Below are 17,076 nucleotides of genomic sequence, written 5' to 3' on the forward strand. Positions count from 1 at the left end.
GGCACAGGGTGCCCAGAGCAGCTGTGGCTGCCCCTGGATCCCTGGCAGTGCCCAAGGCCAGGTTGGACACTGGGGCTTGGAGCAGCCTGGGACAGTGGAAGTTGTCCCTGACATGGCAGGGGTGGAATGGGATGAGTTTTAAGATCCTTTGCAACCCAAACCATTCTGGGATTTTCTGATTTCCCGTTTTTGTCTCCTCTCCTCCAGGGATGTTCAGACATTAGGGGAAGATGTTTTCCATTGATCCAGCCCAATCCCAGGGCTGCACTGCCTCGTTCTGAACCTTGCCATAGCTAACAAGGCCTGGAAAACAAGGAGACCTTCACTGACACTATACTTGGAAGGTGTCCTTGTGTGGGACTGGATGATCTTTAATGTCTCTTCCCACCCAAACCATTCCATCATCTTGTGATTCATGAGAAATCAAACAGCTTGCAGATATCTGTATCATCTTCCCCGAATCTTCCATGGGGCTCTTGCCACTGTTCCTGCTCAGATTCAGGCCCCACAGGTGCTGCCACCTGGAATTTCTGCTTGCTTTTAGGACTTTTTTCCACTCCCACTACCACAAAATGCCCTGCAATTCTTCCTGCCTTTCCTTCTCTGCAAGCAGCAGAGCAATTCCTGCCTTCCCAGAGTGCCCCCCCTGCATCCCAGGACTCTGCTTTCCATGTTGGGGGTTCTCTCTGAGCTATTTTTTAGATGCCTTTTTAGTGCTGTTCTTCCTCTTCCCTTTTTAATGGTCTCCCACATCAACTTCCCCATTTATCAACACCTTCCCTTCCAACACAGGGCTGTGTTAAGATCCCCTCCTTAATTGGGAATATTAATTTTCCTTGGGATTGGAGCTCCTGTAGGCAGCAAGCTAGAACTGATTTGTGATCTCTTTTAAATGTGAATTTGTTACTTTCCTCATTCTCCTTTCCTGGTACTGCTTCCATGCTTCTGGCACGCCAGTGAGCCATTTTGTCCCAGGCTGAATCTCCACCTTCCAGGAGAGATTTGTGTTGGTTTCCTCTTTTCCTTCCCCAAATAACTGGAAATAATTTTCCCTCACCCCATCTTGCATTCAGTGAACTAACAAGTTCTTTAATTTGAGACTTCTGACCCGCCTGAGAGCCTTTTTGGCTTTCCATTAATCTCCCCTCACACACACCGCTCTCCATCACACTCCAGACAGGATTTGGGACTATTTCTTGTGGCTTCCAGCTTGTCTTTCCTGAATTATTTCAGCTTTCAGTGTTGGGGACCGAAGAAGATTTCTGGAGCAGCTTGGGAGCTCGTGCTCGTACAAGGGTTAATTAAAAACCGGGGCAAACCTCTGTGTTGCAGGAATATGAGAAAAGCGGAGTGTCACCGAGACACACAAAGCAGCCACACGCAGACAAGAGGTTTCGTAGAGCAGAGGTTCTTCCGATCCGGCTCAAAGCTGAATCCAGGAGAGAGAGCCTCTTTGTTTTATTTCTTATTTTTTATACATTTGTGGGTCTAGCAGAAGATTGGCTTTTAGAGTTTTCACCTCTCAAGCCAACTGGCCAGACCAGCCGTCAGTTACAATTGTTTTCAGGTTAGAAATACGCAAACAAAGGACAGAGAATGAAAAACAACGCATTTGTTTATGTTACATCTGTGGGGAAAAGGTAAAACTGCTTCTAATATTGTACAGTAATTAAAAAGATCTGACTCCATTTATGAAAATTCAAAAGGCTATAAAAAACTCAGAAAAACCAGGGTAACAGCAGAGCTCCTAAGAGGTGGCAGGAAAGGTTATGTAAAATCACAGGTTGCAAAGAGCAAATCAGGCCGGGTAATTAGCAGGGCTTGTAGTACAAGTGGTTTGAAATTCCAAGGAAAATACCTGATGTAATCGAACACTTCCTTCATTAATCCCTGCCACCACTGCTCGTTAGGGCTGAGGAGTTCGGAGGCTGCAGAAGAGGATGGAGAGATCTGGGGGAGACAGCCAAGGTTGGGAGTGATGTTAGAGAAAAACAAATGCCAGGGAAACATCAGGAGCCTTCAGCTGATCAGATCACCCAGGGGGAGGTTATTCCTGAATAATTCATCAGGAGTTTTCTGTCACATGTTGGGACAAGAGGCTGCATCACTCCAAGAAAAGTCCTAGGATCCTACACAGTACCTGCTCCAGCTTAGCCGTGGCTGATAGATGTTGTCAGATCTGTTTAAAACTGGTAAATTCAATACTTTCAGGTGTCTTTTTAATACTCTATTCAATTTATATTTCTATTTAATACTCCAGATGGTTTTGTTCAAGAGCAGAGTTTGGTAATAGCAATTTCTCTGTTTCTTTCCTTGGTCTTACCTGATCTTCTCCAGGCAGGTGTCGTTCCTAAGCAAACCTTACACACTTCCTGGGAATCTCGGGGTTCCTGGAGCTGACTGGAGTGACAGCAGAGCTCCCTTGAGGTCTCCCACGTCCTTCCCGCTTCCTTTCCTCCTCACAAACCCTGCATTTATTATTTGTCACCTCTGAGACCAGGGATTGAACAGCAGCCCAAACATTCCAGGCGTGGGGCCTTGGGCACTGCCAGGGATCCAGGGGCAGCCACAGCTGCTCTGGGCACCCTGTGCCAGGGCCTGCCCACCCTGCCAGGGAACAATTCCTGCCCAATATCCCATCCAGCCCTGCCCTCTGGCACTGGGAGCTTTCCTCTGTCTCTGCGTTTATCCTCGGACAAATTAAAATGATTCCTTCCCCACTGACAAAATCTCCCTGGGGAATACTGGGAAAGGACCTACTGGGAAATGGGATATCAGGATGGAGTCATCCTTGTCCCAGTGCTGTTGTTAGAAACTTGGGACAGGAACATCTGGGAATAAAGGAATTTATTCCTGCTCCAGCCATTGGATGCATCCTCTCCATCACTTCGTGCTGTATTCTGGAGTCTGCTGGAGCCTCCCTCAGGATTCCCGGAGTGTTTGGAGGCATAAAGCAATTCCGTGTGCTCCTCCTGTTTAGTTAAGTGTGCTTTTATCATCATTTCATACCTTAAACAGGAGGGACCAGAAAGAGCTGGAAATGGCTGTGTTTTCCCCCGTGGTAGTTTCCACAATATTCCCTGCAAAACCCAACCCAAGTGGGAGGCTGGTTAAAAAGGAGCGGAGATTTGATGTTCAGTTTCGGCTGTTTCTTTGCCTGAGGGCAGATAAACAAACAATTTTTTGGGATAAAATAGCCCAAAAGCCAAAGTGAGCTGACGAATTCCAGCTTGAGGTGGGAGGGAGTAATAATTTTCAGGTCTGGCAACCCTGCCAGCAGCACTTGGGCTGAGGATGATTCACCTGGTGATCCTTGAAAAAAACTTGGGAAGATGCTTAAAGGATGCAGGGCCATCAGAATATTGCATTTTGTTTTGGAAATGCTGCTGGCTGCTCTGATGTCAAGGATTTTTTAATATTCAGGACTCCCCTACCTATCTAACATAAAATATATCCTATTAAATAACATCAACAGTATTCAGGTTGCTCTTCTACAAATATTTAACTTCAAACTTTGCATTCCCTCCTTTATTGCACTGCCTTTGCACGTGACAAAGGGAAAAAGGAGCTGATGATCCTCAGCCACTGGGTCCACAAGAAGAAATGAAGCAAAACAGCCCAAACCTGGTCCTTTGGCAGACTGGGGATGTGATGGAAGCGTTGAAAATAAAGAGAATTAAGGCCTGGAGAGGTTCAATAATGAATAATCCCTGTTATTTAGAGATGTAGGGGCTCTAGACATGATTGAACCAGCTGGGGCATATCCCAGGCTTTGGGGGGGACTCTGCACCCCTCTGTTCACCCCTTTCAGCTGGGATGTATTTTCGTGGGTTCCCAGGTAAATACATAGGAAGAAAAGTTTGGAAATAGTTCTTTTGGGAAAAGAAGTTCGAAATTGTTTATTGAGTTTTTTAATTTGCTTTAATCAGGCATGTTGACGGAGAGAGAGGTTTGATTCATCTACTGAAGTCATTGATTTAGATCATTTCAGTCAGCTTCAATCAGAAATTAGGGCTTAACCATGGCAAGCATTTCAGATTTAGACTTTGATGATAACATCTCCGCCCCCATCCAGTTCGGACCCAGGGAAGCCTGAGACTTTTGCCTCAGCTCCTTCCTGTTTCTCCAGCAGCATTTGCTTTGTCTTCAGCCCTCGAACCACAGCAGAAATATGTCATAAAGCATCATAAATCAATATTCCCTTCAATCTGTTTTCTCGATGTGCAGTTCAGGCATTGTGCAGTGCCCGATCCCCTCACCTGGAGAACTCCTACAACTGCAGCCACGGAGAAACCGCAGGTTTGGGCATCTCTGTCCAAACTCCTGGTGATTTTTGTTCTGTGCTGTTCCAAAGATCAAAGAGAGCCCTAGCTATGGCATTTTGCTGGGAAAAAAAGTGTAAAAGAGGCAATAAACTTTAATTGGAGCAGCACTGCAGAGGAGCAGCTCTGGTTGCAGGAGCATGTTTTAGGTTATTGAGTAAGGAAACTCCTGTTGCAGACACATCAGCGTCCATCACGTTGTTTCTCGTATTCCTTTCTGGTTGTGCCTCCTGCAGTCAGGGAATGGGATATTTTATATTTTACTTCCAGCATCCAACACAGGCTCTGTGGAGAGGAACGGGCCAGGAAATCTCTGGCTGTGTCTGTTCTAATTCCTAATGGATGCTGAATTTGTGGGACACATCCCAAAGATTTATTTTTCATCTCAGGGCACTCCTAAATAGATAACTTTGAAGTCTTTGAGAGCATCAAATCCCGCAGAATTCCTCCTGTTTCTTCAGCACTGACAGGGGGATTCAGCACAACGAGAGATGCTGCTCATGCTGATTATAAGGGTCTTACTGACATTTAAATCTCTACCCTGATTAGCCTTTAGTAAAGCAGCTGTTTGTCATTAAGGCGGGAGAAATGAGAATATAAGGTGTGATTAGTGGTTTAATTAATACAGAAGTGCGTTGTCTGCACTTCACCGAGTCCCTGAGCTGCATGGTCCTTGCAGGGGCTGGTAAATGAATTTACTAAAATGTATATAGGATGTAATAGTGTGTTGTGGCTGTAAAATGAGAGAGTAGCACCTCTCCACAGCTCTGACTGCAGGGGTCAGGCTCTGCTGCCAGGGAACAGGGACAGGACAAGGGGAAACGGCCTCAGGCTGGGCCAGGGGAGGCTCAGGTTGGACATGGGCAGGAATTTCTCCATGGAAAGGGTGCTCAGGCCTTGGCAGGGGCTGTCCAGGGAGGTTTGCAGTGCCCATGGCTGGAGGTGTCGCTTTGATTGTAAAACTAAAAATGCTTTTCCAAGAGAAGTTTCTGTGTTGAAAACCAGAAGAGGCTTTAGAGGCTGTTCTGCGGTGCAATTCGAGAAGAAATCTTTGAGTTTGCGCTTTGAAGGCTTTCCATCTTGCAAATGCAGTTAGGGATAAAATCTCATTAAGGAGGAGGTTTGGGAGCTGAAGGACCAGCAAATCAAAGCACATTCATTTCATGGATCTTATCAGTGAGAGTATTTGTAAATATTTTGCTGAAAGTCTCTTTGCTTCATGCTGTTTCCGGCAGTCAAATGGGGGTATGAGGATGGAATTTATTGCATTTACTCTCTGAAAGAAAAGAAATTAATACGAGTGTAGAGGTCTGGGGAACAGTTTTAATCAAATTGTTTCTGTAAGGAGAAACCCTATTATAAACTGTATATACTTAAGCATTTATGGTTAATGCAAATGTCTCAGCTGCAGCTGAGATGAAAACTGGACCTTTTGAGGTTCTACTCCCTACTTCATGCAGTGGTTTTCCCTGTTTTTACAATGGAATTTTGCTTGTGAAGAATAGGATGTGAAGCTTGGTGAGTAACTCAGAAGTCTTGGAGTTCAGCAGGGACCCGAAAAGTAAAGCTGGAAAAGAATGACTCAAAACCTCCCCAGCTGGGTGGTGTTTCATTATCAGGATGTAACAGGGCTTGGGTCTGGAAATTTCCTTGAGGTCAAGGAGGAATTTGGGAGCTGGATGAAACCTCAATGAGTTTTGCTGGATAATGCACTAAAAATGTCCCGAAATCACTCAGGTTGTGATGGACTGACCCCGAATCCTTGCTCACCTTGGGCCTTCCTTGATTTCTCCTCCTCTCACAGCTGCTGTCAGGCCATCTTTCCAAAACCCCGCATCCATCTCCTGAACCAGGATTTTCCCAATCCTTTCGGTGCATGCTTTCATGTCCGGTCTCCTGGTTTGCAGTGTTCCCCATTCCCGTGCTTTCTCACCAATGACATCCTTTTCCTCTGCAGTTCACAACAGGAATTTGGACATTTTTTGCTAATCACATTTTCCCCTTGTCTTGTTTTTTTTCCAGCTCTCGTAAATGTGAAACTCTGGGCAATTGATCGGCAATGTTTTCAAACAATAATGATGAGGACTGGCCTCATCAAGCATACTGAGTATATGGAATTTTTGAAAAGGTATGACACTTGTTTATTTATCCAAAAATCCCATGAAACTGCCGTCCTCTCTTGCTTGCCTTTTTTTTTTAATTTTATTTTTTTTGTGAGTGCAGTATTTGATTTATTTCCTTCTCATCTCTTTTGGTTTTAATGATTATTATGATGATGTTGATTTTTCTTTGCTGTCTGCCCATCCCCCTGAGAGGAGGGGGAGCTTCTCTGTGGGGGAGTTTCATTCCTGTTGTGAGTTACTCATTGGCAAAGAGTCCCAGAGCCGTGGGGTGAGAGACGAGGATTCATGTGAGTCATTCAAAGTATGTCAGGAAAGACACATTTTTACAAAAAAAACACCAATTCGAGGGGAAAATCTGGGGTTTAAACTTGTTCAGATCCATTCGGGGTGTGTTCTTGTGCTTCTGCAAGGAAAATGGGAGTTTTTAGAAAATCAGAGGTTGCTGTAAAATGCAGGTTGGATGAGTAACATAAAGACAGAAAAACAATTTTTCACTCATTCTGTTTGATTTTCCCAAAGCTTCCTTCAGTTCCTTCAGAGATTGAAGCCTTGGAGAGGATCAATAATGAATAGTCCCAGTTATTTGGAGAGCTGGGGGTGTTCACCAATAGCAGAGAGGGCTCCAGGGAGAGCTCTGAGCCCCTGCCAGAGCCTAAAGGGGCTCCAGGAGAGCTGGAAAGGGACCTGGGACAAGGGATGGAGGGACAGGACATGGGAATGGCTTCCCACTGCCAGAGGGCAGGGTTGGGTGGGATATTGGGCAGGAATTGTTCCCTGGCAGGGTGGGCAGGCCCTGGCACAGGGTGCCCAGAGCTGTGGCTGCCCCTGGATCCCTGGCAGTGCCCAAGGCCAGGTTGGACACTGGGGCTTGGAGCAGCCTGGGATAGTGGAAGTTGTCCCTGCCCATCATGGCAGGGGTGAGTCTGGATGGGCTTTAAGGTCCCTCCAACCCAAACCATTCCATGATTTCATGAGATCCAGTGCCACAGTGTCAGGAACAGATCGTGTTTCACCAAAATGATTCCCAAGGGAAGGAAATGTCACCAAGCTGTAGGTCAGGGAGGGCCCAGGCCACTGTGGGGCTTTCAGCCACCCCAGTGCTACTCAGACATTACAAAGCTGTTACTACACCAGGCTTGTCCCAGTTAGTGCTGGAGAAGAAAGGGACTCAGGGAAAAGGAAACAGTAATAACAACAACGATATCATTAGTAAGAAATGTTAATAATGCTATTATTAATAAAATATTAATTTATACAAGTAGATATAGATTTAAAATGTATATTATATAGCATGTATAATATAAATAGATAAAATATAACATCTATGTGATTCATAGGATCTTTTAGGCTGGAAAAGCCTCTAAGATCACCAAGTCCAGCCATTCCCTCAGCACTGCCAAGGCCACCACTGACCATGTTCCCAAGTGTCACATCCACACAGCTTTAAATCCCTGCAGGGATGGCGACTCCACCACCCCCTGGGCAGCTATGCCAGTGCCTGACCACCCTTTCCAGGAAGAATTTTCCCCAAAATCCCACCTAAAGCTCCCCTGGCCCAGCCTGAGGCGGTTCCTCTTGCTCTTGCACTCATTCCTTAGGAGCAGGAGGTGGGCAGAGTCTGATCTCCAGAGGAACCAGGAGGGTGATCCCATGGGATTGATGCCCTGGGATGAGGGTGGCTGTAGCACAGCTCAGCCAGAGGCAGGGAATTCATCCAAGCTGGGGGTTGATCTGGGAGCAGAGTCCTGCCCAACTCTCTCCCCTGGTCCTTGGCTGGGTGGGGATCCCAGCTCCCAGCCTCTCCTCGTCGCCTGGAATTCCACTGGGCTCATTTCGGTCAGGAATGGAAATGCTCCTGGGAAAATCCTGAAACCTGGGGACTTGGCCAGGCTTCCCAGCCCCTGCTGAGGTGAGGGTTTCCCTGGAGAGGGCCTTGGGGATGTCCCACGGCTGGAAAGCTGTGGCCGAGCTTTTTCCAGGTTTCTCTGTTGATGGTTCTCAAGAAACCAGCTCAGGAGAGGAAACAGAACCAGCTGCTGTACTTCAGGGGTTTGAAACCCATCCATTCCAGCATTAACAAGCCTTCCAACAAACCCGGGAATGAGTGTGGGATCAGCTCTGGGGTGGGAGCTGCCAGAGCAGGCCCCATGCTCGCATTAAGCTTTTAAGCTCTGAGCTTTAAGAGAGATTTTCCAGAAGATTGTCAAGATTAATTTGGATTCAGGTCCTGCAGAGCTTGCCCAGCTTTAATTTTAAAGCAAATAATGTGAGGAGGAAACCAAGGAGTGTTTTCCAGGACTCAAGCTGTGCTGCTTGAGCACAACCTGTGGCTCATCAGAAAGGCCTGAGGCAAGCAAATAAATATTTATTTTTTAAAATCTTACAGTTTGAATTCAGGAAAAGGATTTCTTCCACTTGGAGCACCTGCAGGAAGGTCCTTAAGAAATGTTGCTTTCCATTGGGTCTTCCACGTGGAAGATCCAATGGGAAGCAGCATTTCTTAAATGCCCACTTCCTCTGGGCATCTTTAGCTGTCTCTAGCTCAGTTTAAATCCCATATGGAACGTTAAATGCTCATTTTTAGATCCTATTTGCTACATTAAATGCTGCTCATTTTTAAAAATGCTTTCCTTCAAAATGTATCTACGTAAAACCAGGATAAATCCTGAAAAGAAGGAGCTTGTCAATTGTTGACTTTATTCTTTGCTTTTGGGGGTTTTGAGGCCTTTTTTTTCCCCCCTTTCCTGTATTAATGCATGAAAGCAAATGCTCTTGTTAAGAAGTAAATGGAATAAAAAATAAAGGTTTGAATGGAGGCTGCCCACAGAAAAGTCAGTGGCGTTGGGCAGGATTTTTTCCTGCTGATGCTGATCTAAGAAGTTCCTCTCTAATTGTGCCATTATCCCAATAACAGAATTATCACCGTCTCCAACAACAAATATTCATGTGTGGGCAAAGCACAGTGGAAGTTAAAGTTTTGGGGGTGAAATTAGGCTATTCTTTTTATTATTTTTTATTATTATTTTTTTAAATTCTCATTTATCATAAATGCAGCTGGATTTCCAGGGCTCCCTAGGAATATCACCCCAACAGCGTCGTGGGTTTGCCGGGGTTTTCCCCAGCAGGAACGTCCCCCTGGCGCAGGGCAGCTGCTGCTCCTTAGGGCCACCCTTGGCTGTCAGTCCTTTCTTCTGAAGGCCAGGAGGAAACCAGAAAACCAGGAAAAATCCATTTCCTGGCTAAGAAATCGGGGAGTGCCTTCCCAACGTGTCCTGGGCCGGAATGCTGTATCCTGCCTTGCTCCAGGGGCAGTACACTAAGAAAAATTGGGATAAAGCCCCTGACTGATAGAGAAGAACTCTTCTGGAGCTAAGCAGGTAGTGAATATCCTCTTTTTCCTCATTTTTCTGAGGAACCAGTCTGTGTGTCCCTTCCCAAAGTCAGCGGATTGTCCTTGATGGGATCAAAAGCCGCCCTAATTCCGGGGCAGCGCTGCTCCAAGGAGGGGCTGGAAAAGCAGGCTGCTTCTTCATCCCTGTGTGTCCCTGCAAGACGAATCAGAGCAGTGACTCCCTTGGAAACACTTTTTTTGGTACCTCAATATGTGACTAAATCAATGTCAGATCAAGGTATATCATAGAGCAACCAGCAGTGAAAAGTGAAGTGTAATTTTGTGTTGTGGATTTAGTAACTCCTGATGGTACGGGGTGTTTTTGTTGACTTTATCTCTAGTTTTTAGCCCAAATGGTGCTTTTTGTGTGTAATTGACTATATTTGTCCTTTCACAAGTGCAGAGGGGTCACAGCTGTGCTAAGTGCCGCTGTGCCTCTCACTGCAATATTCATTGTTCCAGGCTTACAACGATTTCTTTCGCAAGCCAGTCCTAAAAATCATTCCATTTAATTAAAAGCAGAGTATTTCAGTTAAGGAAACAACTATTTATTTAATAAATTTGTCCAGGGAATAAAAGCTGGGGGGAGAGCCTTGTGCTGTGGCAAGAATTTCCTGCTGAACATAAAAGTTCTAAGACCAGAGCACCTTGAAAGAGTAAATAGTGGATTTTTTTCTTCCCAAAAAAGGTTCATAAACAAAAAAAAAAGCTTCCTTCAGTTAAAAGAGGCCGCAGGTTCTGGTCCATGGTGTAAACTGCAGTTCCTTCAGGGCTCTGGAAGCAGTCAGGAGAGGTGGTGGGGGATGTTTGGTGTCGCCTTGGAGGCAGGATCGAGCTTTAGGGGTGGAGACTGGGGGGAAGTTCTCGCTTACACACACAGCCTTGAATCCTAGCAGTGAAAAAATTCGTTGGGCTGCCAGGGAAAGGATTCCAAGGGGGCTGGAGGGTGGGGATCCCCAAGGTGGAGCTCCCCACAAGAGATCTCTGGATGTCCTTGCACATCCCAGGCTCATCCATAAAGTGTGAACCCAGCCTGCCGTCCAGGTTTCGTGGGATTTCAGACCCCTGCATGGAAAAGCAGCTCTGGAAACGGCCCCACCTCTCGTCTGCCTGGTGTGTTTGGTTTTTGAGCACGGTTTGAGATTCAGGCTGTGCTGGGAACATTGAGGGCACGGCCAGGGAAGCGGCTGAGCGGGAGGAGCAGGATTTGCTGTTCCACGGTGCACAGGCAGGCACTGGAGCAGAACTGAAAGGATGCTCCATGGGATCAAACTGTCCTTTGCTTTAATAGGAAAAATTGTCTTTCTTGTCTTTTGGAGAAGGCTGGGCTCAGGTTTTTCTTGAAATACCTTTTGTAATGAATTTTTTAGATAGCTACAATTTAGTCTCCATAACTCCTTTGTGAATGCTAGGAATGGGTAGGAAGGGGCTGGGGCAGGTTACTGCTCAGTAATAGAGGTTTAATATTGACCATACACATCTTAAACTAAGGAAAATCCCTATTGGAGGCAATGCACCACAGGGAAGAGGGGGGAGAAAGGAAAAGGAAGCAGAAGGGTCAGGTACCTGTTGATTCAGAGCATGATGGAAGGGGAGGGTTAATTCCTTCAGTTCTGGTGTCAGCTGGGTTTGGGTAATACACACTGGAATAAGTCAATATCTCATTTTGATATTGCTGATTCATAGAATTAAAGAATGGGTGGGGTTGGAAGGGACTTTGAAGATCGACACATCCCACCCAGTGTCAGTGGGCAGGGACATCCCAGGTTTTGCCAAGCTCCATCCAACCTGGCCTTGGATACTTCCAGGGATGCAGGGGCAGCCACAGCTGCTCTGGGCAGCCTGAGCCAGTGTCCCGCCACCGTCACAGGAAGAATTCCTTCCTCACGTCCAATCCAAGCCCCCTCTTTGCACAGAGCTGTTCCTTGGCACAGAGGAGGGACAATCCCAGTGTGGCTCCATGGGATGTGCTGTCTTGTCACATTCTGCAGGATCTGCAGTTTGACACCTCATCAGTTACAGGTGATCATCGGCAGGTCACAGGCAGTGACTCTGCTCCCACACCGCATCTCTGGGGTCTCAGGTCAGGTGGGTTCAACCCCCTGACAGGAGGGGACAGCCAGGGGGGGTCGGGCTCTGCTGCCAGGGAACAGAGACAGGACAAGGGGAAACGGCCTCAGGCTGGGCCAGGGGAGGCTCAGGTTGGACATGGGCAGGAATTTCTCCATGGAAAGGGTGCTCAGGCCTTGGCAGGGGCTGCCCAGGGAGGTTTGCAGTGCCCATGGCTGGAGGTGTCCAAGGAAGGGCTGGAGGTGGCACTGAGTGCTCTGGGCTGGGGACAAGGTGGGCATGGGGCACAGCTGGGACTGCATGGGCTGGGTGGGATTTTCCAGCCGCAGGGATCCCTGGATTCTGTGGGGCAATTCTGGGCTGTGCAGGAATGCTGAATTGCCACCTGCAGTGGGAAGGAGGTGATTACAGGATCCAGGGGGTGCAGTACTCGGTGCCCTGGGGAATATGACCCTGAGGATTTTGCAGTGTTTACCCTGCTTTTCCAGCTTTGGTTGTTTTTTTTTTTCTTGCATTCACCTCAGAGTTTACTTGGTGAGGTAAACTCTAACTTGCTGACAGGATTGCTGTGCTCTGGGAGCACACAGTTCCAAGGAGAACAAAGCCACACATGTCCTTTTCCCCCTTTTTTGATTCTGTCAGAGACCCACTTGTGATCTCCAGAGGCACAAGGCCTGGTGTGGGTTTAAATTACTGCCTATTTTTAGATTGTTCTGTTGTGGTGGTTCTACTGAAAGTTTGAAAAGATGATGCCAGGAATTAAATCTTGGACTTTTTCCTCTGGTTTTTATCCTTTAAAAATAATGATGTTTATTTTTACTCATTATTTTTGTTTTCCAAATCCCTTTTTTTTTTTTTTCTTTTTTTTTTTTTTGAGTGCTGCCTTTTTGCATTTGTTTTTTTTCCATCAGCTATTCATTCTGTCCACAATGAGAACCACATTTTACTTTTCAACACCTGCAGAGGGGGATCTCAGGTACAGATGGATCAGCAGGGTGGAATCACTGGTAAACCAAGCGTTCCATGGTTTTACCCTGATGCAAAGAGGCCCAGAGTCCAATCCTCAGTCACCACAGCGGTGCTTCAGAGCCTTCAGGGGTGGTTCCATCCCACATCCTGCCTGCTCAGGGGAAGAAAACTCCTATTGTCAGGAATTTTGCACCAAGTCAAGCCCAATCCTGGCTCGTGGCCCAGGAGGACAATGCAATTCTGAGCTCCAGAGCAAAGCAGGCTGTGACAGGACTTTCAGATCGTGTTTTCTGCAGCTCCAGCTCTTCACAGCTCAGTGCAGAACATTAGGCACAACTGGAGACTTATTGAGGTGTTAGGGTTTGTTTGAAGTCATTCATCCTTTCCAAATTACTATTTGGGATTGAAATATTGATGGCTGTGCATAGCAAGGGGATTGTTTTGAGTTGCTTACTAAAATATAGAGAAGAGAGGAGTGATGCGAGGGATTGGAGTGAAAGGCTGGGGCTTTTTACTGCCAGTATTAAAGTAGATGCAATTATTAAATATTTTGACCACATTACAGAGTGACTGGAAATACTGGGCTCTGGAAGGTGGTGTGATTTCCGAGTTGGGGTCTGCAGCTACAGCCTGCATGGCTTCCTTGAGGTTTCCCCCAGAAGAGAAAGGGGGTAGCCCAAAATAGTGGGGCAAGGCTTGTTTGGGTGTTATTTTGCTGATGTTGGTGAGAATCTCTGGAGCTGTGACCTATCAGCTCTAGAAAATTCTCAGGGCAGTTCGTTCCCGTGCTGGGGCAGAGGAGAAAAGAAGAGCCGTGTTTGGTATTTAAGTATTAAAAATCAATGCCTTTTTTTGTTTTATTACTGCTTAGCTAAAGGTGAATGACAAAGCCAGTTGCTTTACAAACCTTCACATACCATTGTATAGCTATCTACAAAACATGGCTTATTTTAAGAAATTTTCCTGACTACTACTATTGAGAAAATTTTAAAATATATTAGGGGGACTCTTCCAGTTAAGACCTGGACCCTAGCCAAGTCCTAGCCTTAGCTAGATGAGAAGTATGCCAACAAACCCAGGTGTTTTCTGCACCAAAACTGTAATCAAGTCATTTTAACTTGCTAAATTTAGACCTGTAATAGCTAGAACCTCTTTTAAAGTGAACTTAGAAATCTTACCCAGGAATGGTTCTCCGCTGTGTTGAATCGTAAGGGTTGAGACACCTGGAGGTGGAATACAACAGGCTTTGCCCCTTAATTTATAAGCCAATCCTGGAACTGTTGGAAAATATCCAGTGGTTTGATGTTCATCCCCGTCCCTCCGTCGTGGCCGCAGATGTCCCCAGACTGTCGTGCTCCCCTCGTGCCCCGCACACAGCGTCCCTCAGGGTGTCACCAGGCTGCCTGAAGAGCTGAGGGACCTTCAGCTCCTGCTCAGTGATGAGTATTGGATTGTAAATCGTTCATCAGTGGATTGGAAGTGAAGGCAAAAGCATAAGCACAGATTTCAGACTTATTGCACCCGATTCTCCCAGCCTCGGCAAGGGATGCTGACCTGCAGCGAGATCAACATGATCTGGAGATCCAGGCCTGTTTCTGAACCTTCTGTTTGAAGTTCCCCCATTAAACTCCCCTTCCAGAGGTGTTTTGGGAGCCCATGGACAGTGTGCAGCCAATAGGTAATCACAGATATTTCAGAGCTTGTCCTCGTGCCTGACACTTCTCATAGAAAGGCATTTGTCCCCCTCTCCAGCCTGTTAGCAGACAGGCAGTGCCTATTCTTGTGTCCATTTTCATGCTCAGATAACAAATGGATCCCCCCCAAAGCAGCTGACTGTCTCCTCTCCTCAGAGGAGAAGGATTTCAGCAGGCCCAGGAGTCGGCTTGGAAATATTTTGCTTTGTGATCAGGCCAAGTAAGGAGCTCTTCATACAGGCGCAGAAATGCAGCTGGATGCTTCCGAGCTCCGTTTCCTTTTGCCTGGCTCGTAATCACATCGGCTCCTGTGTGATAAGAGGATTATTGTCCTTGTCATTAGGATTATTTTTCAAATGAGGGAAGAACCTGAGCATTTCTTGACAGGTTAGAGGCTGAACTTCAGCTTCTCTCTTGTGTTTTTCCATCTCTTCCAAGAAGACATGCCTGAATTTCCCTGCAGAGCCCTGGGTTGCACCTTATTAGCTATGGAAGTCCGTGGAAGTAGAAGTGCTCCTGTGGGAATGTTGGGTCTGCCAGGGTCAGAGATGCCTTTGGGTGGCGTTTGCTGGGATTTCTTCTCCTTGCAAAATGGTTCATTTTCTGGGTTTATAATGGAAAACCAGCTGAGGTCTCCAGTATAATATTTTAGAGAATTACAAAGGAAACTGCGCTAAAATATGTTAAAATCCATGTGATGTTAGGGAGAGAAAGTCATGGAAAAGGGGCCTTTTTCTGCACAGCTGGTGGAAAAGTTTGAGCACAGCCTAATTATGAGGAGGATGTCTCAGTCTTCGTGTTTGAAAACTCCGTCTCCAAACTGCCTTTGGAGCCTAATGAAAACTCTGGAGTCTGCCTGTGAATCCACAATGCCAAGAAAAGCCTTCTGGAGGAGCGTTAATTTGATGGAAAATGCAGCTTTGGGGCTGAGTAAACCACTGACAGACTGTTTCAGAAATGAAACATTTCATCTGTCTGGGTGCTGGATTCCTCTCAGGATGAAGAGGCTCTGAGGGAGAGGGCAGAGCAGCGGGTGGTGTTGGTTTGGGGTCAGACAGGCTGGGGACACTTGCCTGCAGCACTTGGAGGCTGAGGATGGATCATGGATGATTAAATGGGCTGGAATTTGGCAGGGCTGGCAGGCCTGGAGAAGGGTAATTAACAGCTTTGATGTTTAACTGGTGCCAGGGAAAAGCAGAGAGTGGTGGGGTTGATGTGAGGCAGATGCTCCACATCCCCTCTCAACGCTGCTCAAGGCCACAGCTCGAGGGCTCTGTCCAGTTCTGGTCCCCCTCAGCTCCCTCCTGGGGCTCCAGCCCCTTCCCCACCTCTGTTCCTTTCCCTGGACACGCTCCAGCCCTTTGTCATGAGGAGTCCAAAATTAAACTTCCAAGGGATGCAGCTGAGGACCTCACACTTGAGGGCCCAGAGTGAATGTTCAGTATTTGATGAGTTTCTCAGCTGTCCCTTCTAGCTGGTGCCTGAATTCCTGCCCATGATTACAGCATTCCCAAGGTCTCCAGGTCTCAGGTTTGAGTGGAAGTAGAAAACCTTCGATCCCAGTGGGAGTTGCAGTGTCCATAAACACTTAGTAGTTAACTTGGAGTCCTCCTATTTTCATGAAGGATTCATTGAAGTTTCAATTTGCTGTGAAGCTCTTTAGGATTTCCTGAGTAGGTTTTTAGTGTACAAAGCCCCAGCATTTTGCACATGCAGAACTTCAGGCTTGCTGAGAACAGCCTCTGCCACACTGCTTTTTCCTTTTCTGCAGTTCCCAGAGAGTTCCATGGTGGTGGCCAAAAACGCCCTTTGGGTTCTGTTAAGAAGGGGCATTTGGAAACACAGCTCTGAAATTAACTCCCTGGCCTGAAACATGGGTGGAAGTTCAATTGCCATGGCTGGGGAGGAGAGGAAAACGGGACAAGTGGAACTGTGCCCACAGAGTAATGGAGTGCTTGGGTGGTGGCAATTCTTTTAAGAAATAAGTGACCGTGGGATAAGAGAAATATCAGCAACTGCTTCACTGGCCATGGCCACCTTCCTGTCCTGGGCTCAGTAAAAAACACTGTGGCAAAAGCCGAGGAAGGGTGTGAGTCCTTCACGTGGTCTGAGTGGTGGAGATTGGCTGGAAATCAGAACGCTCCAGTGCAGATTTGATGCTGTCATTTAAATCCACTTAGATTAGGAACAGGTGGGGTTTTATCCCTGCTGGAAAAGGCTGGCTGGGAATTTTGGAGAGAAGCACGGCGAATAACCCAGCTCAGCAGTGTGGTTTGCAATCCAACATTCCTATCCAAGGCTGCAGCCTTCATTCCATCTTTCCTTAAGGATGGCTGACAGTTATCCCATTGCCCAGCTAACTCAGCGCTGGGTGAGCAGCAAACCGATGGAAAAATGGAAATTCATTCTCCACTTGTCCCTGGAATATTTTTTTATTATTATTTTTATTTTATTATGACAAAGCATCTCTGAAAATGTATTTCAATAAGAACAAAGATTTCATCAGG

At 46.6% G+C, this 17,076-nt stretch overlaps 1 protein-coding gene across 5 annotated transcripts in view; it reads left to right on the forward strand.

Moving 5' to 3' along the window:
* Nucleotides 1-17,076, forward strand: part of PRKG1 (protein kinase cGMP-dependent 1) — a 375,433-nt gene that overhangs the window by 231,532 nt on the left and 126,825 nt on the right. For all 5 annotated transcript variants that reach the window (XM_040070860.2, XM_040070863.2, XM_040070862.2 and 2 more), the window contains exon 4: nucleotides 6,345-6,450. In XM_040070860.2, coding sequence (XP_039926794.1) covers nucleotides 6,345-6,450 — 106 coding nt within the window. The remainder of the gene's footprint in view (nucleotides 1-6,344; nucleotides 6,451-17,076) is intronic.

The sequence above is a fragment of the Hirundo rustica genome, chromosome 8 (assembly GCF_015227805.2).
Source record: "Hirundo rustica isolate bHirRus1 chromosome 8, bHirRus1.pri.v3, whole genome shotgun sequence".
In the NCBI taxonomy this organism is placed as follows: Eukaryota; Metazoa; Chordata; class Aves; order Passeriformes; family Hirundinidae; genus Hirundo; species Hirundo rustica.